This window comes from Colletotrichum lupini, chromosome 1, assembly GCF_023278565.1.
Source record: "Colletotrichum lupini chromosome 1, complete sequence".
NCBI lineage: Eukaryota > Fungi > Ascomycota > Sordariomycetes > Glomerellales > Glomerellaceae > Colletotrichum > Colletotrichum lupini.
Window position 1 is genome coordinate 3,877,640 of NC_064672.1, and position 25,239 is coordinate 3,902,878.

Here is a 25,239-nt window from a genome sequence, read left to right on the forward strand (position 1 = left end):
CCTCTCTCTCCCGTCTCATCTTCACAAAACTACACACAAGACACACAAAAACCACCAACAGCACATCACAAACCAAACAACCGCAAACATGCAGCCCATGACCAACGCCCACACCAACGCCTGCCCCAAGTGCGGCGCCGCCACTGCCTCTACCGCAAAGACCTGCTCCTCTTGCGGCGCTGTAAGCCTCACCCTTCTGGACCCCTCACTCATATCGATACCAATCACCTCACCTCACCTCACCTCGTCTGAACTTTACAGCCCCTCCCCTCACTCTTACATCAGTAAACATACACTGACATGCGCTGCCCTACCATAGACCTGCCCTGCGTAAATTCAGTCCTTTAGTCTTTTGCGAAATCATAGCACATTAGCGAAAGCTATGCTCATCGCAGAAATGTCACCTGACATGGACTGAGAGTTGGACGAGACTTATAGACGGAATGGAATGAGATCAGAAACACATACGCCCTCACACTCCTTCACGCACAATGTCGTGTTGTTGTCATTGCTCATCCAGCCAAACAAACGCACGGGGTTAGGACGGGGTATACAACGAACAAGAGGTTCACTATCATCTTCATATTTTGACAAACCAATCTCCAGAGACAAGAACTCACTCTCGTCCCCCGTACGTATGAGAATAAACCAAATCAAATAAATACCCCCTTTTGAGAATTCATATTCTATACATGCCCATGTACGCGTTCCCGTAGCATCGCATAGTCCCCTCTCGTCCAAAATACCAAACAGGGCCATCCCCTTCACCAGAGGCGGGGCAGCGTAATCAACGTGACACCGCTACCCAACTCTGAAAGCAACGGCTACCCTAAAAGCATTCACCTATACATCTTAAAGTCGCCTATGTTTAGAAACTCATTGCCGTCATGTGCCGTCCTGTTGGTAAAAGACAGAACTAGGCAAGAGCTAGTAAGTATACTCCATCCAGCGACTTTCATCCCAATAACATCAACGATATAACCCCGTGTTGCCTGGACTACCTTACTTTTGCGTGTCGCGACCTCTCTCTTCGAGATCTGGTGCCTTGCCTCTGTCCATTTTTCATCTCATCTTCTATACCCCCTGACACGTGAGAATGACGGCGATGACGATGCTGTAGAGGGACCAGAGCTGATGTCAGTGTGGACCGGCTTTGCAATGGGCACAAGGCGATACGATAATCAACATGAATAGCAATGGACGGTCAGAGGCGATTTGAGTTATCAAAGACCTGGATTGAGAGAATCGACAAGAGAGAAGAAAACGCAGCCAGGAAACACATGTCCATCTCCGCCATCTAAAGCTGCGAGGCGTCAAAAGAGAAAAATAACACGACAAGATTTATGATGTAGCCGGATTCGTCGCAATACTACAGCCAGACGAGCCGATTCCACAGCTGAAGACCGTTGCCATACCGCCGTTCCCCGAGGTTATCAAACAACTCACTGTCCATCGTCACCCAGCAGCTGCCGGCCGCGCCAGCCAACAAGCCCTTTCCTCCCCCGAGACCGTGAGAGACATCCGTTGTAGAAATCCTTTTCCTCGCAGCTTCTTCTCGTGGGGATTGTGGCTAGCTGGTGCTTCTCCCAGTCACCGTTCGGCAGGGAATGACATGGATTCAGTAAAAGACGCCCCGCAGAACCAGATACGGTGACACGCCGATCGATGTGGTGCCAGGTGGGTTATGAGACACAATGTTGAGCAAAACTCCAAATTCCGAGAACCTATGCAGGCAAATATTGCCCCCGCCTTCCAAACCGCCACCAAAAACCCTTTCTCATCCGAAAAGTTGGGAAAAGACAATGGAGGCTGGGACCTTGATGATTACAAATGGGGGTTGTGGTCGAAGAGGGAGAAAGGGTTTGGGAAGTTCGCCCATTGGGTATTTAGAGCATCAAGCACTTGTGCTTCTTGCCGCTGCTCCGGCTGCGGGAGAGCAGAGCAGCGCGCGTGGCGTGCTCGAAAACCTCGCGGACACCCTCGTTCGTCTTGGCGGAGCACTCGAGGTACTTGTAGGCACCGATCTTCTTGCGGACTTCCTCACCCTACGAAACGAAATTAGCATGCAATGGTGGCAGCGAGAGACGTCTGAGGCCGCCGAGCATCTTAAGATGCCCGAGGCGACCCCTATCCCAGTGGAAAAGATAAGCTTACCTCTTCAGGGGAGACGGGCTTTTGGCTGGTCTTACGCAGCTCCTCAATCGTCTTGGAGTCGTAGCGGAGATCCTTCTTGCAACCGACAAGAATGATGGGCAGACCCTGGCAGAAATGCAGGACCTCAGAGATCCACTATGGGAAGAAGTGCACGTGTTAGCGAAAGTTGCTTATCGGGTGCAGTCATTCAATGCGAAAGGGGAGAAGGAAAAAAGCAAGCGTACCTTCTCCTGAACGTTGTCCAGGGAGTCAGGGGAGTCGACGGCGAAGCAGATCAGGATGACGTGGGAGTCGGGGTAAGAAAGGGGACGGAGACGGTCGTAATCTTCCTGGCCAGCCGTATCCCAAAGGGCCAGCTCGACGTGCTTGCCATCAACCTCGACATCGGCGACGTAGTTCTCGAAAACGGTGGGAACGTAGACCTGAATTAGTTGTCAGAATATTGCGGGATCGGAAACGGATTCTTGAAAGGCGGGTGTAGCATCGGTTGGCTGGATTGTTGATGGGTTGATGCATCTCAGCCTGGCTTCGTGATGGGGGAAACAGGAGGCGGTAGGCCGCGTCGGCGTGGGGGGAAATGGGTAATCTTACCTCAGGGAAGGTACCCTTGGAGAAGACACTATTGAACTAGTCAGCATGATGAAGTCTTTGATGATGAGGTATTGTCTGTCTGTGTTTTCATTTTTTTCGGCGATGCGACGATGCAGGATTGGTTATCGCTGGGGGCACAGGCGGAAGCGGAGAGGGAGGCAGACAGACGACAGAAATCGGGAGGGAGAGACGGGCCAATACTCACATCAACAAGCAGGTTTTACCGCAGGCACCGTCGCCGACGATGACGAGCTTACGGCGGATCTCAGCCATGGTGTCTGTATTGGATGTGAAAGTAAGAAAGTGAGCGAGCGATGAAGATCGGATTGAGTTGCGGTCGGTTGTGAGGAGGTTGAGCTTGTTGGCGGAGACGGGGAAGATGGAGAAGGAAGAGCTGCGTCGGAAGGGGGAATCTGAAGGTGGAAGAGAATGGGATGGGTAGAAGTAAGGTAAGGTCACAGTAGTACCTTACGGGTGGAGTTCACTTGACGACGACGCGGGTGCAAGCAATGGAACAGCAGGGCAGATTTGTGTTGGGGGGTGTGGTGCGTGGTGCGTGGTGCGTGGTGGTGGTGGTGGTCCTGGGTGGTGGACGGGTGGTAAGGTACTTCGTAGACAAGTGGTGTCAGAAGAGGCGGGAAGGAAGGTGAGAAAAAAAAAGAAGGGAGCCAGGCCAGCGAGAGCGAGCGGGAAGACCTGGCACTGGCAGCTGCAGTGGGAAATGGGGGGGAAAGGGAGACAAAGATTTGGGTGGAGGACAGGCCAGTGGACAGGGTGCAGGCGCAGACGCAGGCGCAGACAGGCCTAGTTGACTGCGTAAAAAAAGGCGACTAGGGGGAAACGAGGTCTCCGTACCGGCCCAGGTACCTTAGCCTTTAGGCAGGGTAAGGTACCTCGTAGGGAGGTGCAGGTGCAGGCAGATGCGGGACAGGACGGGATGGTCTAGGCTTTGTTTTTCTGGTAGTGACTTTGTTGACATTTGTTTCTCGTCCAGTGTCATCTGGAGACACACATACGCAATCGCTGGATGCTGTAGAAGATGACGGGGACAGGTAGCCAGGAGAAGAACAGCACGGAGTAAGGTATATACTAAGTAGGCAGTGGTAGAGCGAGCACAGGCAGAGAGCATGATAGAAGCAAGCGTATTGCTGTACCACGCGATATTGACGTACCTCGGATAGCAACTTGAGTCGTCGGTATCTTTTGATAGTGAGATGAGACGGGAGTATCTTAACCTTACCTCAAGCTAAGGGAAGATGCGGAGTATCAAATGCTGTTCTGCTGATATCGTGTTTCCCGATACCCAAGGTAAGGAAGGTGTCTAACAGAGCAGGTAGATCAGGTACTTTCCTCTCTGCCAGGCGCATGTATATGGGTGTGTGTCGTAATCCGATCACTGGTGTGTGTTTCCTAGCTGAAATATTGGAATTGAAGGCGAGGATACGGTGACGGTGACGGTGGATGGGGCCGGGGAACTGGATGGGCCTCTGTGCTCCCTCCTCTCTCTCTCACTCTCTTTCTCTGTACGTCTCTCGCTCTGCTGCTTGTTGACCTCAGTCTTCCGTCTGACTAGTTTGTTTGACCGATGACTGGACTGGGCTGGCAGTTTGGTCTGGTACTGGCAGAGGGATGAGACTGCAACGGGGCTGTCCGACCAGTGAATCCCAATCCAATGTGATGAGAGGGAGCCGGGACTGTTGCCCGCGTCCTTGTTTTTTCCCTACCTACCCTGTAAGTTTCCACGAGGCAGGTATCTTTTCGCTGTGGTATCCATATAGTTAGTACTTGTTTTCTTCTGGTTGGCGGGTGAGTGCGCGCGTGTCCTTATTATTAAGGTACAGAGTTAGGTCCTGAGGCAGCCACACAAGGCGAATTGAATTGCAGGTTGGAAGGAAGGGGCCGTTACGGATACAGGGGGCGGGGTGGCTTTTGGGGGGGCTCCCTCACCTCGGTGTCTTTCAATTGGGTGGCGACTTCCACTACTGCGCCGTCGTCTGGCCCCTGTCTTGCTGGCCTTGTGGGAATCTCGTGCGCTGGACCACACCTGCCAACTGCTTAACAGCAAGGTACCTCACTGCTGTTGACGCCTGTGTGGACTGCTTCAGTGACGTGACGTAAGGTGCCCTTTGGAAGGAGGATTCAGTAGAACTTCAGACGATGCTGATCGGTCCGGAAAGGATAGAGAAGGTGACTGCAGATGTAGGCAGGCAGGAAGAGGCAGCTACCGTGCTTGCGTGCCTCTGTCAGACCTGTTGCATTGGCGAACAACCTGGAGATACAAAAGGTAAGGCAGGAAAGTGGTGGGTGACAGATGTGGAAGCCGAGAGTGCTGCGATAAGGATAAGGCAGGGTAGCTGCGTCGATAGTGGTTGATCTGCAATGTCAATGTTTGGAAGCCAGGCGTGCCATGTTGCCAGACAACCAAGACCATTCGCGATCAAGGGAACCGGTGACGAACAAAGCCTTCTTATGAAGTGCCGAGCTGACTGGCCTTGCCTGCCTATCCATCCTCCAATCCGCGTATACCCTTCGGTATCTCCTCAGTTTGTTGTCCTTGCCCGAGAGTAAAACCCGGTCTCGTCCTCTGATGGCCGTCGTAGGCCTCTAGCGCCGTCGGTCATATTCCTCTTCAAATCCAGGACTCTTCACCTCTCCAGGCACATATCCAGCTAGAGTCCAAAGACACACAAACCAACGACCAACGATACAGCAGTGGCATCTAGTCCTGCAAGTGTCAGCCTCGCCCGTGGCATCTCGACGCCAGTTCTTTGTCGTCCTACCTTATGCCTTTGACGTAAACCCCTTTTGCGCTGAAGTAGTGCTTAGACCCAAGCATGAATACCTCGACCAGATCCATCTCGGGGAATCGGCCAAAATCGCTATCCCCAGGGTCCAAGCTTGGGCTGAAACCCGATATGCAGTGGTCAGTCAAGTCAGACTATCATACACATATCCGCCGTCATAATGAGTGTTGACCACGGACAAGCCAACAATTGCCAGTCTCGTCAACCACTTTGACAAGCAGTTGGTCGAGCAGCATGACGACTTGCCAAAGTTCGCCGCCTCAACCCGGGAAGTGCTGTTTTGCTGATTCCTGAGGGAGCCAAACTAACGGACTAGGTATCTCTTAGTCTAATCTTCCCATCTGCGGTGAGGTGAGGCGAAGCCACACGCACTTGACACCAAGACGCCCTAGGTACAGTCATGCTTCTATTCCACTGATTCAGGACTCTTGCGGTCAAGATTACCGGGACCAGCACTGCAGAAAACAACCTCTCGATAACGATACGTTGCCCTGCGCAATCCTCTGGTGCGTGCTGGATCTGGCAAGTCTTAGCCTGCACAAGCTCCAAGCTATCTCTCCACACTCTGCGACCATTCGTGCATATGCGCCCACAACGACAGGTACGTGGCGGAGAAGATGATTGTTGATCGGAACCATAACTCTGCCCGCCGTGTTGCGGTACCGAGATCCTTAACGCCGACCATACCTTGAGCTTGGCCCATGTGACCGAGAAGACAGTCCTCTTGTTCATACCAGTCAATTGTTAGCTGTTGTCTCAGCAGTCTCAGCATTGCTGTCTTCTTCGAGTATTTTTCTCTCATCCAGAAAGCTTTCAACCTTTCAACAAGAGCGATACGAAGGAGGCACGGAGGCTAGAGAGAGCCGGTGTCCGGCTTTTGTTGTCATCCCTGTGTGTAATCGTAGGTACCTCGGGATGACGCCTTGGTGGATGCTGCTTGCGCCGCACCGCGAGGCGGTACAAACTTCATGGTCCTGGATCTAGGACTCAATCCCTGCCGCCACACTTCACAGTGCCTTGCTGCCAGGGACTGTGCGTCGGGGCTGGACGCTCGGCTCCTGAGCCGCTGCGCGCCTGTGGGTTGACTGATGTGACATGCCACTGACTGACCGCGACTCTGAATCCTCATTAACGGCACTAAGAACAGCTTCCGCCAGCTGACGACCAGAATATCGAATACGGGAAGGAAGCAGCCGCACCATCTTTAGGAAGGAAACAGAGCAAGACAGTCGAAAGGGTGTGCAGATGTCTCGGTCACCAACCACCTTGAAACTCTTGTCCAGCCTCGAGTCCCAAGATCTGGGAAAATAGGGGTCTAACGATCAACCAACCTTTGGCACCGTCGCTATACGTTCTTGTGACCATGCGCGCCGTGTCCTCCGACAGCGTTGGTTTGAATACTGAACGGCCAAGACTGTATCGACAGAGACCGAGGCGAATGATTTAGGGCGAGGATATCCTGCCAGCAGCTCCCGCTATTCTGCCACTAAGTGTGGCTGCGGCCGCCACACGACTACCAGTCTCGGGTACATATATAAGCTAGGCTCTGCGTAGTTAGTATTTAAATAGATTAGACTAATTAGAGGCTATTAATTAACTTATAATTAATTAAATTATTTTAATAAAAAGTATAGTAATTAACGAATTAGCTTAATTCGATATGATTAATAAAGTAGTTTAATTAATTACTTAATTAATTACTTAATTAATTATTAATTATTCTATATAGCCTATAGCCCGTAATTTAGTAATTTCCTCTACTTTAGCCTCGTTCTCTATTTTAGCCTCGTACTTATTAATAAGTCTATTTATCTCGCTTTTTATTATAAGATTAATATTATAAATATAATCCTCGTTAACTAGATCTTATAATACGTCTAACTACGTAAAATTACTAATTAATTAGGATTATAATTTTATAAATATTAATAGCTAAGGAGCCCTTATAAAATTAATTATATTATTATTAATGATATTAATTACTTTATTAATAATAGCTTATTAATATTTTTATTATATTTTTATATTAAGCTCGTACATATTAAAATTATATATAATCTTAAGGCCTTATTAAGTAAAGGTAGCCCTACTTAGTACTAAAAGTATTATTAATAATAATAATACTAATATAAATACTACTTTTGCGTATTTAATAACTTTTTTTTATTTAAATATAGAGGGCTCTTATTTAAAAGAGGTATTTTAATTAATAACTAGCTTTTTTAACTTACTTATTATAACTATTATAATCCCCCCGACGGAGTAATCCGCCGGGGCCGTACCGTATATTACGTATTAAGGAAAACTAGGTATATTACGCTCTATACTTAATTACTAATTAAAACTCCCGACTTTTCCCCGCGTAAAGTCCTCTAAGTTCTAGCCGTTTAGAGGGCGAGTTATACCTATTTTAATATATATAAAACCTCTTAATACTAGCCCGTATAAGTAGCTAGATTTTATATTATATACTCTTTTTTATTAAAAGTTAGGGGGCCCTTTATATATTCCCTTACGTTTATAATATAGCTTATATTAAAGGGATTTTTAGTTTTATAAAGTATAATTTTTAAACTAACGTTAATATACTAAATCTTAACGTTTATATTAGCCTAGCTATTTATAGTATTTATATTATTATTTAGCCGAGTTTTATATTATTAAAAAGTACTTTACTAATCCTTAAGTATACTTATATTAGTTATAATAATTATAGTATTAAGCTAGTTAAAGAGGGTACTTAGCTTAAGAGGAGTAGATTTATTAACGGGCATTTTTAGCTTACTAATTACTAACTTAGAGTAGGTTCTCGTTAAAGTAGTAGTTTATATATTAATAAGTTTATTTAGTAGATTTATTTAGTAAATTTATTTAGTTTAAATAGAGAGTAGCTTTAGGTAATATTAAAAATAATAAGGATAAAAAGAATTTTTATAAGCTCTAGTATAAGTAATAAATATTAGCCTATTTAGCCCTTTTTTAAAAAACTTCTATGTTACTATTAAAGTTTAGAACTTTTATAGTTAAGGGCCGCTTTTAACTATTATAGCCGACTATTATAACTAATTATTATAGCCGACCTCTATTATTAACCTTTTTAGCTAGCGCCGCTGCGTAAGTATATTACTTAGCTTATTATTAATAAAGGGTAGCTTACTTATTCTAAATCATATAGCGGTTTTCGTATCGAAATCACTATATTGCGTTGAGCGCGTGCTTAGGGCACATTGCGCGTATTATATAATTAAAAAGTATACCGTATTATATAATTTCCCTTAAAAGCGTAATCCCGTTAAGGTCGATCTTTTGCGCCTATAAAGCCGGAAAAAAACCACCACATAACTATTATAATACTTATTATAGAGCTTTATAAATAACCTTTACCTCGGACTTATAAGGGATTAAATAGGGAGATAGAAGTACTATTACTAATAATAAGCTCTAAGCGTTACTAGAACTAGTATTTGTTTTTATTTCTACCTTTGCTAGCTGCTCGGGCGATTCTCGATATTAGCTACACAGTATTAACACACAGTATTAGTAGATACTCCCACTGTCTCGTTAGACTAATTTTTTTTTTAGATTTTCTACCTTTTTGAACTTTCCCTCTTACAAAGTTTACAATCACGGATTAACGGCGCTAGAACTAGTATAAATAAATCTTTTTTAGTAATATTAAAATACCGTCTTTAATATATTACTAAAAAACGTAGTAATAAGGTAGTTTATAAATAGTTTAAATTAAATAGTATATATACTTTTTAATAGCTTTTTTAATAAACCTAAATTTAGCTATTTACTTAGTATACTAAGTTCTTATAAAAGTTACTTAAGGGTATTATAATATATATATATAGACGTACTTTTTTTTAAAATAATCCCGTAGTAATACTTAATACTTTAGCCTAATAACGGGTCTAGTAAGCGCTAATTATAGCTACTTAACCTATTTAAAAAATAATTAATTTATTAAATACGGCTTTAAAGTTACTTATATAATAATAAACTCGTATTTTAATACTCGTATATAAAGATTTAATAATTAATATAATTAAATAACCGAAGTACCTAATTTAGTTAACCTAAATAAGTATACGTTTTTTATACTACGACTTAAGCTAAGTATTAATAATATAATTAACTACTTATAAAAGATTAAGCTATAAGTACTTAACTAGCGAGGCTATAATATAAGTATAAGTATATTATAAAACTAAAGCTTATAAAGTCCTTCGTAAGGGCTCTGTTTTTTAAAAGTTCTTTTATAATACGATCCGTATACTAGTTATTAAGTTATTAACGTCTTATTACTAATTATATTTTAAATTTATTATAATTACTTCCCCTTTATATAACTTTAGTCCCTAAAGTTATTATATAATATCTTTTTTTAACGCTAATAATAAAGCTATTAACGTCGTTATTTATAATAAATTCCGTAAGGCGTTAATAATATCCTTTTTTATTTAAAAATAAAGTATTACTCTTATCTTTTTATTTAACGGATATTTTATTATTATTATTTAGTAATAGCGCGCCGACTAGTTACTAAGTTAGTAATATATATTTATAATAAAATATTTTAACTATTTTAATATATAAAAGCCTACTTAACCTCGTAGTTATTATTATTACTAAGCTATTAAGTATTAAAAAAAAAATTCCCCCGTTACTAATCGCGTATTTACTTTTTCTTTCCTCTTTTTATTTAGTAACCGTTTTATAAATTCTTTTTTATATAACTATACCTTTCTTTTTATAATATTTTAATTCCGTATCGTTTCTTAATTATAACTCTTTTATTATACTATCGCTAAGTATTTACTAAAATATTTATTATTTTGCGCATTTAAGATATACTTAATATAAAGTATAATCTTAAAAAAGGCTTCTGTAATTTTTATAGTAGTACTCCCTATATACGCTACTTAGCTAGCTTATATTATAATATTAATAAGCTCGTTTATATTGCTAGTACTTACGTCGCTAAGTATACTATTTATTAGATTAATAAAAAGAAGTATTCCGCTATAAGTCGTTAAGTCCTTATTAATCTATATTTATAAGCTTCCGTAATTAATAAGTAACGGGTCGCTATTCTTTATTAGCTTATTACGATAAAATTACTACGATAGCTTTAACTAAAGCGTTAGTTTCTACCTATATAATACGTTATAAGTTCTAATATATAAGTACGGTTACTAAAATAAAAGTAACTTTTAGCTAATTAAATACCTTATTTATTTCCTTAGTTTATTAAAAGTCCCTTATCTACCCCTTTTCTATTTTTAGTAATATTATTATTAATATAACAATACCTAAGTATTTAATAATAAACTTCTAATAAAAGTTATAAAACCCTAGGAATACTTAAATATCCTTAATAAACTCTAGCGCCTTCTAATTAGTAATTATTCGTACTCGTAATAAGTTAATTTCGATTTTTTTTAATATAATAATATAACTTAAAAACTCGACCTTTTTTTAATAAAACGAGTACTTTAATAGTTTAATAAAAAGCTTATATAAACGTAAACGTTAAAGGACCTTTTTAATATCCTCTATATACTACTCCTTTATTATTAAATAGATTATTAAATTACTTATATATACTATATAATAAGTATTTAATAAGTTAGCGAGCGCTTAGTAAATATATACTTAGAACGTTATAAGTACGTTCGTTAGCTTAAAAAGTATAATAATATATTCGAAGTAACCGTATCGGCTTTAGAACGCTATTTTTTATTAGTCTTCTTTTTTAATTTAGATATAGTAATAAATATCCTTAATATCTATTTTTAAAATCTATTTTATTTTATAAAGCCTATTTAAGAGCTTATTAATAAGTAGTAATAAGTATTAATTTTTTATAATTACTTTATTTAGCTTATAATAATTTACGTAAAAGCGTAGCGTACTATTCTTTTTTAATATAAAAAAAATTAATACCCTAGCCTTACTAACTAAAAATATAATATAACCGTTCGCTAAGTTCTTAGTAATATATATATAAAACTTATTAAGTTATTTTTTATTTAATAAATAAATAAGACTATATAATAATTTAGTACTTAGAACTAGGTTAATAAAGTATTTTATTTTACTATATAACTATGGTCCTTTTACTAATTACTCGTTAAATATCTCTATTTCTAATTAAAGTTTTAATAATAGACCCCCTCATAATTTAGTCTCCGTTACCCCTATAATACTTTTTATAATAGTAATATATAATATATACGCCCTCTTCTAATTCTTAATAATATTACGAGCTATTATTTTTAGTTTAGTAACCGAAATAGGCTTATATAACTATATATTCGTTATTATATTAATATAAATACCCTCTTAGCTTATTAATAATTATAATAATAAGAGGTTTATTATTTTTTTATCCTTATTAATTATAATAAATAATTACTAAATCTTTTTTAGCTATTTATAATAATTAATAAAAAAGAGCGTTAATTAATAAGCTTTTCCTTAGCTCATAACTTTATTTTAAAAGTCCCTTAATAAGGGAGCTATAATAGTAGCTGGGGTTAACCCTAAGTAAATTACGAGCCTAATACTAATAATATTTATCTCGGAGTATATATCTATATTAACCTTTACTAGCTTTTTAATAATATTTTATAAAACTATTACCCTACCTTTCGTAATTATTCTTATTAATACCTTTTTAATACTTAGTATAAGCGTATTAAGTATATTACTTATATTTACTCGTTTTTTAATAAGTTAACCTCTATAACTCTTAGCTTAGTAATAACCCGTTAAATAGTTATTAACGTTAGCTTCGATTAGGGGTACGTTAGCTTATTATTACTCCTACTTCTTAACTTATTCTTTTAATACTTATTAAATATATAGCCTATTTTATTATATATAAAGTACTTAATATTATTATTATAACGCTTTTATAATAGCTCGGCGCGAGTATTTTTATTATATAGCTTTTATAATATTACTTTTAATAAGTCCTTAAAGCCTAGCCCTTTAAAGCTCTTTTTACTCTTTTTTTTATAAAAGGGGGATATTTAATATAGTTACTTTAATAATAAATATAGCCTCTTTTTACTATCTTTTTATAACTAATCGCCGCCCTTTTATTAATTTAACGATTATAATTTATTAGCTTTATAAACTATATTACGTACTCTCTTAATTAAAACTTTATAATAAATTAAATCGTCCTATAACTAAAATAGTAATTTAAAAAAGAACTAATATACCTCTACTTTTAAATTCTCTATATTTTTTATACTTAAGTTATAATAAATCGCTTACTACTTAGTAAGGAACTAAATAGAGGTCTAGCCCTTTTTTAGCCTTTTTATCCTTAGTTCTTTATAATATTCCTATTCTTAAGTCTCGGGGTCTACGTATTATTAATAAATAAACGCTAAAAAGTCGCCTTAAAAAAGGGGATCCTAAAGGCTTTTCTCGTAATTATACTATTACGTTTATAATAATAAAAATATCTTAAATAAGGCCTATTTAATATACTATTTTATAATATTTTTACGCAAAGCTTATTACTTACTTTTATAATAATAATCTAGTTTATTACTTAAGTACTTATAAACTCTTTTTTAATCGGTTTATAATTATAAAAAAGAGGTTTTTTATATTCTTATTAACTTAAATACGTTACTAGCCGCTTAGTAAGTTATTAAACAAGCTCTTTATATTAACGCCGTTCTTAGTTTTAATTTTTAACTATTATTTTTATTGTTTTATAAAAATAAGTTATTATTAGGCTTATAAAGTCTACTAAACTAGTTATTTTAATATTACCTACGCCTTTATATACGCTTTAACCTCGTATATCTAACGATTAGTTATTAATAAATACCCCGTTTATAATAAATAAGGTTTTTAAAATATTAATAAGATAACTAGCCCGTAAGGGTAATCTACCTTAATTATTTTTTTATTTAGCTCTTTTATAAATATTAATATTTAAATAAGACTCGCCCTATAATAAGCTCGTTCTCTTAAATAAAATAGGGTTAAATAGTTAACTTTAAATAGCTATAGCTCGTTAATATTAATAGTTCTTTATTAATAACTAAGTATTGTTTTATTAACGTTCCGTTCGTTTTTATAATTTATTATTACTTATACTAGTTATTTTATAAAAATAAAAGCTTTAGAATTATAAAAAAATAGGCTATAAATACTTAACTAGCGAGGCTATAATATAAATATAAGTATATTATAAAACTAAAGCTTATAAAGTCCTTTATAAAAGCTTTATTTTTTAAAAAGTTCTTTTATAATACGATCCGTATACCGGTTACTAAGTTATTAGCGTCTTATTACTAGCTATATCCTAAATTTATTATAAATTTATAAATAAAGTTAAGGATTTATAACGCTTATTTAAATAAGTTAACTTTATAAAGCGTTATTATTTTTAATTATAATACGGGTTATAAATATAGTAATAAGTAATAGTAGTTAGTATTTTAATAAAGGGCTTATATTAAATAATTCGAATTATAAAACTAGCTTTATAAATAGCCTCGTTAAGTACTATTTTAATATTAAATAGGGTAGGGAATCGCTAGTTATAAAATAAGTAGTCGTATTTTATATAACTATAATTATTATAATTAGCTATATATTAATAAATAAAAAGATCGTTAACTTTATAATTATTCTCTTTTTATAGTATATTAACGTTAAGAATAGCTTTAATTAGCGGTAGTAGTAGTAGTAGTAACGGTAAGGTCGACGAAGTAGTAGTTATAAGTAGGTAGGTAGGTAGGTAGGTGGGTAGGTAGGTAGGTAAGTGGGTGGGTATGGGCAGCTGGGCTCCGTGGTCGGAGGTAGGGCCTGCCGCAGCCACACTTAGTGGCAGAATAGCGGGAGCTGCTGGCAGGATATCCTCGCCTATGATTTACTTCGTCACGTTAGAAGCAGCCATCTGCTGGCTCTATTAGCAGCTTTGGCCCAAGATTCCGCAAGCCACTCCGAGTCGTTATCCGCATCTTCCCTTTCCCATGTCTATTCTGGGACATGGCGCATGAGGGATCATCGTGGGTGCTGCATAATGGCATCGCTGGCCTTGGATGGGGCTCGGACGACGGTCATGGCCGCAGCGCAGCGCAGCCGCTTGATACAGGGAGATTGCAATATTTGATGACTTGCAAATCGTCCAGTGGCCCCCTCGTTTTCTCTTTCGTCAAGACCCGAGAAGCCGTGTGGTTATGCTTTGTTGCCGGAGCAAGCGCCGGCAATGAACCTACATGCGCATCAGAACTTATCTCACCTTGCCAATGTCACCCAGCCGAGTCGCACTGGATAGCGGATACTTACCGCCATCTCTCCTGGGGCCGGGGGATGTGGGGTTTATTCATTCATCCGTCCGCTGCAAGCTTGGCACCGACACAATGGGATGGTCTTTTCGCTTCCCAGTACCAGGGCAGCTGTCAGGTGGCCCATGCGCTACGTTGCGGTCCGGCATCTCTGATTATCCGTGCCGCTCCCCTAGACCCACCCAGGCCCCGGCCCGTAGCTGCAGGGGCCGTTGAAGCTCCCGACCCGTCTGAAATTTCCAAATCGCCAATTCAAGGACGTCGACGACAGACCATCGCGGCTCCAGCTTCGCCGACGCCAATCCACCCCCGAACCCGCTACTCAACCGGACGCAAAACCCGACGACCTCGACAATTCGATCGACCAGGTTCCAATAAATCCAAATACCCTTCCCAATTGGCCGGGAGCCATCCGCCAACGATGCAGAGAATCATCAAGCGCACGGTGCAGGCCGAGAAGCAGGTCGCCCGGCGCATGAAGAAGCGTGCCCGCGGCGAGGGCGGTGCTGAAAAGGCCCAGCGCTTCAGGGATCAGAAGAACATGCTCACGGAGCTGAACCAGGACATCAAGGCGGCCCGTCTCGCCCGTCAAGAGAAATGGGATCTCGGCCCCTTGGCCCCGCGCCGCGATATGTTCGAGACCTACGGAGCCCTCCAGACGAATCGCCAGGGCCGTTCGACTCCGCTCAAGCCCGACGAGATTGAGGCACGGTGTGAATGGGCCGGAGGAGTAGAGTACCTCAACCTCGCCGTCAAGGACCGCGTGGTACTTCTCGAGGGCCCAGAAAAGGGCAAGATTGACCGTATTGCGAGTATCAACCTCGAGTACGGCACCGTTCAGTTGGAGGAGATTGGAAAGGTGAGGCTACAACACCATATTCACTTCCACCAGGACAACAAAACAACGTTGGAGAGATGGGGGAAGAGAAGCTCAAGGCTAACCAATCGTCCATCAGGTCACCGTCCACGTCCCCGAATCATTCCAGAACCTCCTCGACGCCCCCACAACACAAAACGCAGCCATGAACATACCCATCTCCGCCATCCGTCTCGTCCACCCCATCGTCGACCCTGCAACCGGCGTAGCCCGCGACGTCGTCGTCCGCCAGCTCGCCCGCGGGCCCGTAAAGTGGTCCCGCACCACCGGCTGGCGCGCCTGGACCCGCTACATCCCCGGCGCCAACATCGCCATCCCCTGGCCCGAACGCGAGGCCGAGGTCCGCGAGGACCAGCCCGGCGACACCCTCCGCCTCGACGCCGAGGCCGCCACCTTTGTGCCCACGCTCCTCTCCCCGCCCATGCCGGCTTCCGTCATCGACGAGCTCCGCAACAAGTACTCCCGCTTCCGTACCCGCCACGAGGACGAATACATTATGCGCAAGGAGGCCGAGGAGGCCGAGAAGAAGGCCCTCAAGAAGGCGTCGGCCGACGCGCTAGCCTCTATGCGCACGCCACTGCAGGAGCTCAACCGCGAGCTGCGCGATGCCCGTCGCGCGCGCGGCAAACCCGAGTTGTCGTCGGATATGCTTGAGAGGATTGGTGAGATTATGGCGAGGAACAAGGCCACTCAAGGGGACACTTCCGCGTGGAACGTGCCTACGCCCAAGTTGTTTGAGTCCAAGACGGCGGCGGCGGCGGCAGAAGTACCAAAGGAGACTGAGAGTCATCCTCCACCTCAATAAAGGGGCACTCGACCTTCACGAGGAGAGGGGGGCAACAAAATCAGGCGAGAGGCCAGAGAGATTTGTAGCATGTATGAATAGCCATAAGAGTTGTATTTGTAACAAAGTTGCGGTATGATACGTTTGGTCTAGGGCGATGGTCAAGTGAGGCAAACATGTCAGCCCCGTGGGAGTTCCAATTCAATAGTTGTCATGACTCTCGGATACCAAGTTTGGCCAAGGTGTTGATTGTTATGTCTCGCGGTCTAAATTTCTCCTTTCGCATGTTGAAGGCTGCATCTCCAGGCTTTTTTATCTCTATCCCTATCCTGCCACCTTCCTGTCCTTCTTCCTGTCCTTGTTCCTGCCCTTCTTCCTGCCCTTCTTCCTGCCCTTCTTCCCGCCTATATTCCTACTTATATCTCTGCTTTATTCTTGCTGATTTTACCAATTCTGCTAGCGGTCTAATATTTATATTAGTCTACTACCCCTACTGAACCTCTTACCTCTAAACCCTCTCTACGACTACGACTATACCCGTCTAAGCCTATTCCCACGCCATAACGGTACACTCACCCTGAATTTCTGCCATCCTACCACCAAATATATATTAATTATGCAGTTCATATTCAAGGTTTGTCTTCCTCTTCCTTGTCTCTTTGCTAACAGCTGACCAGAACCAGACCATGAGAACCCTCGTCCAACGTGCGGGCATGGCCCCGCTACTACCAACAGCAGCACGACGTCAATTCACGGCTGCAATTAGTCGCCAACGAGCCCACCCTTCACACGTAGAAGAATCATTTTATCCCGTTCCCAAGTCGTCCAGTCCCGTTGCCGAGTCATCACATGGGCACTCATGTGATGATGTACTCCTCTCCTTGAGGGAGGAGACGAAAAGAGACCACCAAGCAATAATGCGGGCCGTGGCCACGCCTTGGTGGCGTAGGATTCTGTGCTAGGCGATGCAGACTGCTAGGACTCCTCTTGTCGGTATACAAGTTGATATGCACGTCAGCAGAGCGGGTGTTGCGGCCGGTACGAAGCCAAATGATCGTATTTTAACTACGTAATGGGGACATGGAAGGAGGAAGTTGATGGGCAGAGCTTGATTGGTCTAAAGACCGCGTTCCGAGAGTGAGAGACTTAGTTTCCGAGGATTCGAATGATCTCGAACTAGGGTTGAGGGTGTAGATGAGTCCCGCCTATTGGGGAGCTGGGGGCGCACATCATGGTCCGAGAAGAACTTCCAGGTTGCAGCAATACGGGAAAGCGATACATCCAGCGTCACGCATCAGCTACTACAACAATGACATGAACACGGAAAATCATAAACACATTTGCATTGACCTGCTAAGCAAGGCTCTTGTACTCATGACCCCAGCAACGTCAACTTCTGAAAGGCACTCAGCGCAGGCGGCTCCATCTTCTTCGTCCTCGCCTCAAGGTGCTCCTGGAGCACGGCATCCCCGCCAGAAGCAAGGTACGTCTCCCCGTCAAGCCCGACAACAACACCACCCTCCTGCTCGGTCTCCTTGACGGCAAACACCTCGCGCACGGCAGCCTTACACCCTTCAACGACCTCGGCCACGAGAACCTCGACAGCCCTCGCGCGCTCCGTCATACCCCGTCTCACGAGCGCAAAGACCAGCCTTCCAACCTCGTCCTTGGCACCGCCCTCGACGCGCTCGACAAGTCGCCGGACGCTGTTGACGAGGTACTCCTCCTCGTAGACCGTTCCCTTCCTTCCACGCGCGCGCTTCTTCTCCTCGCGCTTGCGGTTCTTGGACGTCGCGCGCGACACGCCCGTGCCAGCTGTCCCGATGCTCCCGTCTTTACCCGTGTACCGCGTGAACAGACTCGCCGAGGTACTCACGCGTGAGGTAGCGACGGAGACGTCGTCCGGGATGTCGACGCCCGTGCCGCCGGGTCGCTCCCCCTCGTAGAACGCGAGCGGGTCCTCGGCCGCTTTGCGGCGGAGCTCCGCGATGCGGGGGACCTGCGCCAGAAGCTGGGCTTTGCAGTCGGCGAGGAACTCGGTGCTGCTGCTCAGGGCCTCGACAAGGCCGTTGTCGAAGACGGTCGGCATTAAGTCTGCGCGGCGCTCGCGGGCGATGAGGCGGAGGGCCTCGGCGAAGTGGTAGCCCTTGCAGAGACACTTGACGGCCGTCTCGAGGGAGGCGAGGTAGTCTGCGTGGATGGTGGCCGCGGCGGCGTATTCTTTGCCTTCCCAGAGGGCGTCGGCCAGGGACGAGGCGAGTTCCGCGAGGGCTTCTTCCGACGGCGGCGGGGACTGCTGTTGTGCTGCGAAGAGGGACTCGCGCCAGCATGTCACGCCGGCTGCGCGGTAGCAGCTGGTGGCTTTGGCGAAGTTCTGCAGCGTCTCGTAGGCGAGGCCGGCGTCGCGGTACTTTGAGTTCGATTCGAGGTAGCTCGCGTACAGCCCCGTAAGGGTCTGGTGGCGCGCCTGGTCGTAGCGGTAGAGGCCGAGGGCGTCCTGGTAGAGCGCGTGCTTGGTGGTGTACCTGCATAGCTCGTCAAAGGCGTCGAGGGCCTTGAGGTGCAGCAAGGCCTTTGCTCTGCGGTCGAGGTGGTCGTCAACCTCGAACTTGCGGCGTAGGTCGGGGAGGTTGTGCAGGTTCTGGATGAAGGGGAGGTACTCCCTCGGATCGCGCTGAGACTGCTGGGCGACGAGCAGGGCGAGGTCGAGGTTGTACAGCCCGAGGGCGTTGTCGTAGAGGCGGTTGACGTCGACGAGGAAGCAGATGTGCTCGACGGCCTTTTCGGCGAGTTTCTCGTCCTCCTGCATGAGTTCCGCGACGAGGGTGAGGCCGTCTTCGAGGGCGGGCGGGACCTTGCAGACGTGCGCGGTGATGATGTTTTGCAGGGTCGTGCTCTTTTTGGCCTGGAGGCTCTTGAGGATGGCGTCGCAGATCTTATTGACCTTGGACTTTGGAGAGGCGTCGGCTGGTGCTGGCGTCTCTGTTGAGGGCTCGAATGATCTTGCCGAGCGCTTTGTGTCCTTGTACATTGTCTGCGTGACGTCCTCGTCCCTGGTCGAATTAGATTTGTTTCCCAAAGTCTCACGAGAGAGGGGCAACTTACCTGAGAGATGACAGGAACAGATCAATGTAGGAAATATCCTTAAGCTGGTCAAGGAAGAGACCAACATTGGACAGGAACTGGCTTGGCTGGTGGTCGTAAAGGATGTTCATATCCACCCTCTGCGTACGGCAAAAGGCGAAGGCCCTGCCGTAATCCTTCTCGTCGACGAGCTGCCTGATGCCCGCAACAACCATGGCGCGGGGGAAAATGGTCTCCAGGTTACCTCTCGGCATCTGGAGGACCAAGTTCATGTTGGTCGGCGTGGCTGTCACGAGGCGGGCGCCTCGCTCGATGCTTCGGCATCTCTCGTCGATCTCTGGATCATCTCCAGGAACCTCCATCTCTGTGGGAAGAGAGTCAGTATCTCTGAGCCTGGCATCTTCAGCATAGAAACAGGGGTACACTAACCTTCAGGGTCTACCAGATGCACAAACTTAACAAGGTGGTTATTGGTCGTGAAAATGATGTGTGCAGGGGTGACGACAAAAGAGGTACAGTTCTTCGCCAACTGCTTCGAGTTTGCATAGAGGTGGCCGTTCCTCGTCATTCCAATCCCTACACTGCGCCCATTGATATTGTGCAGCTCGCACCACGGCAGCTGCATCGACAGCTGTGTTCCCAACAGCAGCTCAGGGGCTTGGGTACCAGCTACCGAATACAGCTTTCCAGAGCGGTCTTGGGCACAGGCTTCAGTACCGGAGTCTCCCTCGCGGCTGAACAGCGACGAGATAGCCTCTGTCGGTCTAAGTTGAACAGCCCCCGAAGCCTTGATGGAGCCTGCTTCGATCGTGTAGCCCTCGAGCTTCAGACCTCCGTCGGAGACAAGGACGCGGCACTCTGCGGCGCCGGAGAAGGCAACCTGCAAAGGCACACGGGTATGGGTATCCGCCTCGAACTCAAGCTTGGCCATGGGCGTGGGCTTGACTGACTGCTCCCCCTTTGTCTGCCATTCATAGACGTCCAATCCCCTTCGGTGCAACACCGCCATGAGCTTGTTGCTCGGGTCAAAGACGATGTCCAGAACACTGCTGGGGAACTCGAGCTCGAAGAGGGCCATGGGCGGGGGTACCTGAGCCGTCCGGAAGGGCGTGAGCTTGAGAGTCTGCCCGTCGATGACGGCGACGGCTCCGTGGTCATGAGGAGGGCTGAGGGATCCGCGGGAGACAGTGAATATGTACTCGGCCACGTTCACAATAGCTGTAATGTAGTGAGTAAAACATCGTCTGAATGTAAAAAGGGGGCTGAGGAAACTCACTTGTGGTTGCGGAGACGAAACGCAGCGGCTTCTCGGGATGCCACGCCAAACCAGCAAACGCAGACGCCAGTGGGATCTCCTGCTTGAGATACCAGTGATAGTTGCCCGTCGTCCACAGTTGTATCCTGTCACAAAGAATCACAGCCAAGACTGTCGAATCCGAGTTCCACTCCAACCGGATCTTCTCGTGCGCGCTCAGGGGCCCATCGGCGCACCGCAGCGTAAATTGTCCATGACGCAGACCGTTCCTCTCAAAAAAGACGACGTCGGTCCGGTTCTCGAATCTCTGGATACCTGCAATCAAATTTCCCGACGGCCTCCAGCTCAATCCGCCCTCGAGGTGGTCCACGGGCTCGCTGACGCTGTCGAGCACGCCCTCACGCGAGTACACCCTCACGACCCGCCTCGCGCCGCCAGCGACAGAGTTGACGGCGACGTACGCGCCATCGCCACGCCAGCTGACGGCCGCGGACCCGTCCTCGTTGACGCTCGGCAGGCCCTCGTCGACCTTTTCAGGGATCGTCGGGTCGCGCATCGCCTTGGCGCCTTTGCCCTGAAATTGCGTCTCCTTCTTTCCCCAGCCGACGGACACGTGCTTGGAGAGCTTGAGGTCGTCGGCCGTCATGACCACGTCGGCGATGGGGTCAAAGGTCCGGCCCATGAAGACGGCGTTGCCTTCCTTGGTGACGACGACGAGGAGCTCCTCGTCCGGGGACCACCGCGCGGCGGCGATGCCGGCGTCGATGGACCCTACGATCTCGATCTGGACGTCGGTGCTGTCATCATCTTCCTGAATGGTCACAATATCACCACCTTCGAGGATCACGCAGGTGGTGAGAGTGTCGCTGAAGTGATGGATGCTGACGACCCTGTCCGCGGGCAGGTCTGGGCTGGGACTCGGCGCATCCCAACTTGTGACTGTGTGTGATTTACTATGAGAGCCATGTTAGTCTGAGTTCAGACCGTTTGAGTTCCTTCAGTATGTGAAAGCTGGTGGCATGTTCAGCCACACCATGAAATAGAGATATGCGCCCCGGTATCAAGGTCAGAATAACCTCACAACCGGGACGTGATATCAAATCGGGCCAAATTCCAGGAAATGACCTGGATAACATGGGGGTAAAACAGCCTTCACAAAATAAGTAACATGAATAAGAGCAACAGTGAAACAAAGTGTACTACAAAACGAGTAAACAAATTCAAGGGGGTAAAAAAAAAAAAAAATGGCGCCACACATTTGCTGTTGCTGGTGGTGGTCCGACAGCCTCACCAGCTCAATGGTGGCTTTCGCCTCCGTCGGCCCAGTCGCGCAGAGAAGCTCGTCTTTGGCGGGGTCCCAGCAGCAGGCGGTCACCGCCGAGGGGTCGGCCTCTTGCTGCTGCTCCCAAGCGCTGAATCGGATGTTGCGCAAGTTGCGCATCTTGGCCCTCTTTCTTGCAGCGTTACAGCTCCCTAACGCATGAAAAATAAAGTCTCTTGGTCGGGAAAAGGGTTTCGTGCCGGCCAGAGTTCGGGATGTTATGCTCTGCTTCGGTCGCGAGAAATTGGTGAGTCGTAATGCGAGTCGTCCTGTTCGTCACTGCAACTTTTTTTTCTCTCCGACCTTAGGCTTCCCGCCTGGAAAAATCTCAATGCGATAAAGCCCAGCCAGCCAGCCCGCCCTACGAAAGGCGGGACGAGGCGGCGGCGGAGGGGTAACTTGGACCCCGCCGAGGTACCGATGTACCTGACGGCGCCAGGTAAGGCAAGCCACCTACATCCATCCACCTCATCCCATCGTGGCCCACCTCAGTCATCAGTCATTCAACCTACAGTCCAGGAGGAAGCCCGCGCAAGCCACAACCTCCTTCCTTTGCTCCTCAAGCTGTGTCGTGTTAGTGCAATGATCTCAGAGGGCGAGAATAACCGATGGCTTACAGCTTCAGCTACCTCTAAGTGCTTTAGCCACTTGACCTTAGCTTCATGTCTGTATAAACCACAATTTCACCTTCCTAACAAGACGGACGCTCATCATCAGACGGAATCCCACGCCACGGCCATTTCCGAACATTCAATGTCCCGTCACTTATGCAAACCAAACAAGCATGAACCTCACAAACTGAGATTGGATAGGTACATGACATGAGATAGAAAAACATGCCATGGAACTCAGAGCAAGAGAAAAAAACACTCACATGCCTCTCTCTCGACGGCGGAGCCCTCTCTGCATGAAGCAACCCAGTAAGGCAAGCAACTTGCAAGCCTCGTACTAGAGTCAGCTCATTCCACCTCCATCTCAGCACACCTTCCCACCGAAACGTCACAGTGAGAAGGGGAGCCTAGAAGAGGCTTCAGCACCTTTTCGAGTTCCATCCCTCACGTCCCCTACCCCCCCATCCCCTCCTTGAACCGATTACCGTGGACGGGACGAGAGAAAGATTGCATGATCCGGGTACGGGTACCTACCCGTCGCATAGTAATACCCGATCATAACCCATGTACCGAGGTACCTACGTAATCGTGCAATGAGAAGTTCATTCCCCGGAGGACTCCGCCCAATCACCACACGATTCCTAGTCCCCGCAGGACCCGCATCAGCAAATCACAGGTCAAGATCCAGTCATCCCGGGGCGGCCAACATCCAGAACTGCAGTGCACACGCAGTTACGGTTGTCCTCGGTATCCTTTTCCTGGACTTCCCTCTCCTCCTGAAAGCTGCCTCCCCGGATTTTGCCATTAGCGCATATGCTTTTTTTTTTTTTTTTTTTTTTTGGCGCATTCCACCTCCAATTTCTTGCCAGTCTTGTTGCCCGGCCGTCCGTGTCACTGGCTGAGGTACTTTGCCTTAGCCAAAAACCTCTTCTCCTGCTCCTACCGACGCCTCCTCAACAAGCTTTTGCTGCAGTTGCTTTCTTCCCCAACCCTTTTACTTCTTAAAGACCTGAAGCGAAACCACCCGAACTGCTTGCCCTCCAACCCCCCTTCCCCGTGCATGCCTGCCAGTCTAACTATCTACACCTGTCGAACGAAACTCATTATAATTCTTAACCCTTGCTTCCTCGCTTACCAAATATCGTTCCTATCCCCCAGCCGCCGCCTAGACTTACCTACCATATAATACAAGTCTCAGGGGAAAAGCAAAAGTAGCAATGGAGGAGGCATATAAGCAATACGCGAACCAAGCGCGTCGCAAGAACCGCTCCAGCACGAACCTCAACCACCTCTCCCTCGCCCCCTTCACCTCCCGCATGCCCCTCCAAGACGACGACGCCCTGCCCGACCACCTCACCTCGCCGCACCACAGCACCTCCTACCTCGAGGGCAAATCCGCCCCGACGACGCCCGGCCTGCTCACCCGCTCGCCCGCCCGCTCAAACTCCCACGCCCGCCGCGCTTCCGTGCCGCACGCCGACCTCCCCAAGAGCAAATCGGCCACTCACCTGACGCCCTCGTCCGCCTCCGACAGGAAATCTCGCAGCCGAAAGGCCGTCTCGGGCACCACCTCGCCGACGGTACGCCGCCGGAAAGATGATTTCTCATTCCGGGATCGGAACGATAGCGATTGGCTGCTCCGCACCGGCGCCCTCATCAGCAACGAGAACCGCGAATCAAAGGGCCAGGCGTGGCTGGTATCGAGACAGAGCTCGACGAGCCTGACGGGTATGCGGGACGCCGACGAGGAGGCATTCGAAAGGGAACTGGCGCGGGAGCGGGAGCTCACCAGCAGACGCAGCAGCCGGCGCGGCAGTCTCGCTGACCTGGAGGGCGCGGCCTACATCCATTCCGCCCGGCCTAGTCGTCCTGGAAGTCGGTCAGCTAGCAGAGTCGGCGGCACCCGGAGCCAGATGTTGACGCCAATGGAGCGCGAACGTCACTCTCTCGAGGAGGGATACTTCCCCCGCCACCACGACGGCGAGGACTACATCCCCGGCCCGGACTTTGTCAATCTCGACGAGCAGCTTGAGTCATTCGACTTTGACACCACGCAGGACGACGAGGCCGCCGTCAGGAGGCTGGTCAAGGGCGAGAGGGCCGGAGGCGCCTCCTGGGTCGGGAACATCCTGGGATGGCCATTGTTCGCCGTCGAGGAGAACGAGGAAGAGTCTGACGACGAAGACGATGTCGACGGGGACGAGTTCGAGGGTGAGGCTGACGAGGATGGGGCGCACGGGCTTCACCGGTCGTGGTCAGCCCGGCATTTCGAGAGTGTTATCGGCGCCCCGGAAGAGCGGATTCCGCCCCCAAAAGCAAACGAGGGTGGCTGGCAGGACGCGGCGTGGCTGCTCAGTGTGGCTACCAAGGTTTTGCTGTGAAGAGGTAGAAGAAGAAGGATTCAGCGAGAAGGAGAAGAGGAGGGCTTA

The 25,239-nt window shown here is 46.4% G+C and overlaps 6 protein-coding genes across 6 annotated transcripts; 4 read left to right on the forward strand and 2 right to left on the reverse strand.

The window, feature by feature from the left end:
* Positions 1-1,074: 1,074 nt before the first annotated feature.
* CLUP02_01123 (GTP-binding protein rhoA) lies at positions 1,075-6,321 on the reverse strand (the record flags this gene model as incomplete). The annotated part of the gene is made up of 26 exons (XM_049280165.1): positions 1,075-1,131; positions 1,177-1,231; positions 1,447-1,574; positions 1,643-1,772; positions 1,903-2,045; positions 2,155-2,289; positions 2,379-2,576; positions 2,613-2,645; positions 2,746-2,781; positions 2,855-2,873; positions 2,951-3,158; positions 3,231-3,352; positions 3,442-3,549; positions 3,639-3,768; positions 3,862-3,945; positions 4,049-4,220; positions 4,298-4,439; positions 4,729-4,832; positions 4,902-4,936; positions 4,995-5,119; positions 5,204-5,349; positions 5,395-5,470; positions 5,526-5,648; positions 5,693-5,832; positions 5,922-6,052; positions 6,114-6,321. 26 exons carry the CDS (start codon positions 6,319-6,321, stop codon positions 1,075-1,077), a joined length of 2,988 nt encoding a protein of 995 aa, XP_049136122.1.
* An 8,978-nt stretch (positions 6,322-15,299) lies between these two features.
* On the forward strand, positions 15,300-16,560 carry CLUP02_01124 (KOW domain-containing protein domain-containing protein; the record flags this gene model as incomplete). Its single annotated transcript, XM_049280166.1, has 2 exons — positions 15,300-15,737; positions 15,835-16,560. 2 exons carry the CDS (start codon positions 15,300-15,302, stop codon positions 16,558-16,560), a joined length of 1,164 nt encoding a protein of 387 aa, XP_049136123.1.
* Positions 16,561-17,155: 595 nt separating this feature from the next.
* Positions 17,156-17,852, forward strand: CLUP02_01125 (uncharacterized protein; the record flags this gene model as incomplete). The annotated part of the gene is made up of 5 exons (XM_049280167.1): positions 17,156-17,173; positions 17,217-17,479; positions 17,519-17,577; positions 17,634-17,676; positions 17,720-17,852. 5 exons carry the CDS (start codon positions 17,156-17,158, stop codon positions 17,850-17,852), a joined length of 516 nt encoding a protein of 171 aa, XP_049136124.1.
* Positions 17,853-17,911: 59 nt separating this feature from the next.
* Positions 17,912-22,319, reverse strand: CLUP02_01126 (IKI3 family protein; the record flags this gene model as incomplete). The annotated part of the gene is made up of 7 exons (XM_049280168.1): positions 17,912-19,592; positions 19,645-19,987; positions 20,053-20,841; positions 20,900-21,810; positions 21,863-21,889; positions 21,960-22,028; positions 22,135-22,319. The coding sequence occupies 7 exons, from the start codon at positions 22,317-22,319 to the stop codon at positions 17,912-17,914; spliced, it is 4,005 nt and encodes a 1,334-aa protein (XP_049136125.1).
* Positions 22,320-22,414: 95 nt separating this feature from the next.
* On the forward strand, positions 22,415-23,590 carry CLUP02_01127 (uncharacterized protein; the record flags this gene model as incomplete). Its single annotated transcript, XM_049280169.1, has 5 exons — positions 22,415-22,446; positions 22,508-22,954; positions 23,030-23,119; positions 23,179-23,203; positions 23,456-23,590. 5 exons carry the CDS (start codon positions 22,415-22,417, stop codon positions 23,588-23,590), a joined length of 729 nt encoding a protein of 242 aa, XP_049136126.1.
* A 437-nt stretch (positions 23,591-24,027) lies between these two features.
* On the forward strand, positions 24,028-25,191 carry CLUP02_01128 (uncharacterized protein; the record flags this gene model as incomplete). Its single annotated transcript, XM_049280170.1, has 1 exon — positions 24,028-25,191. The coding sequence occupies one exon, from the start codon at positions 24,028-24,030 to the stop codon at positions 25,189-25,191; it is 1,164 nt and encodes a 387-aa protein (XP_049136127.1).
* Positions 25,192-25,239: the final 48 nt, after the last annotated feature.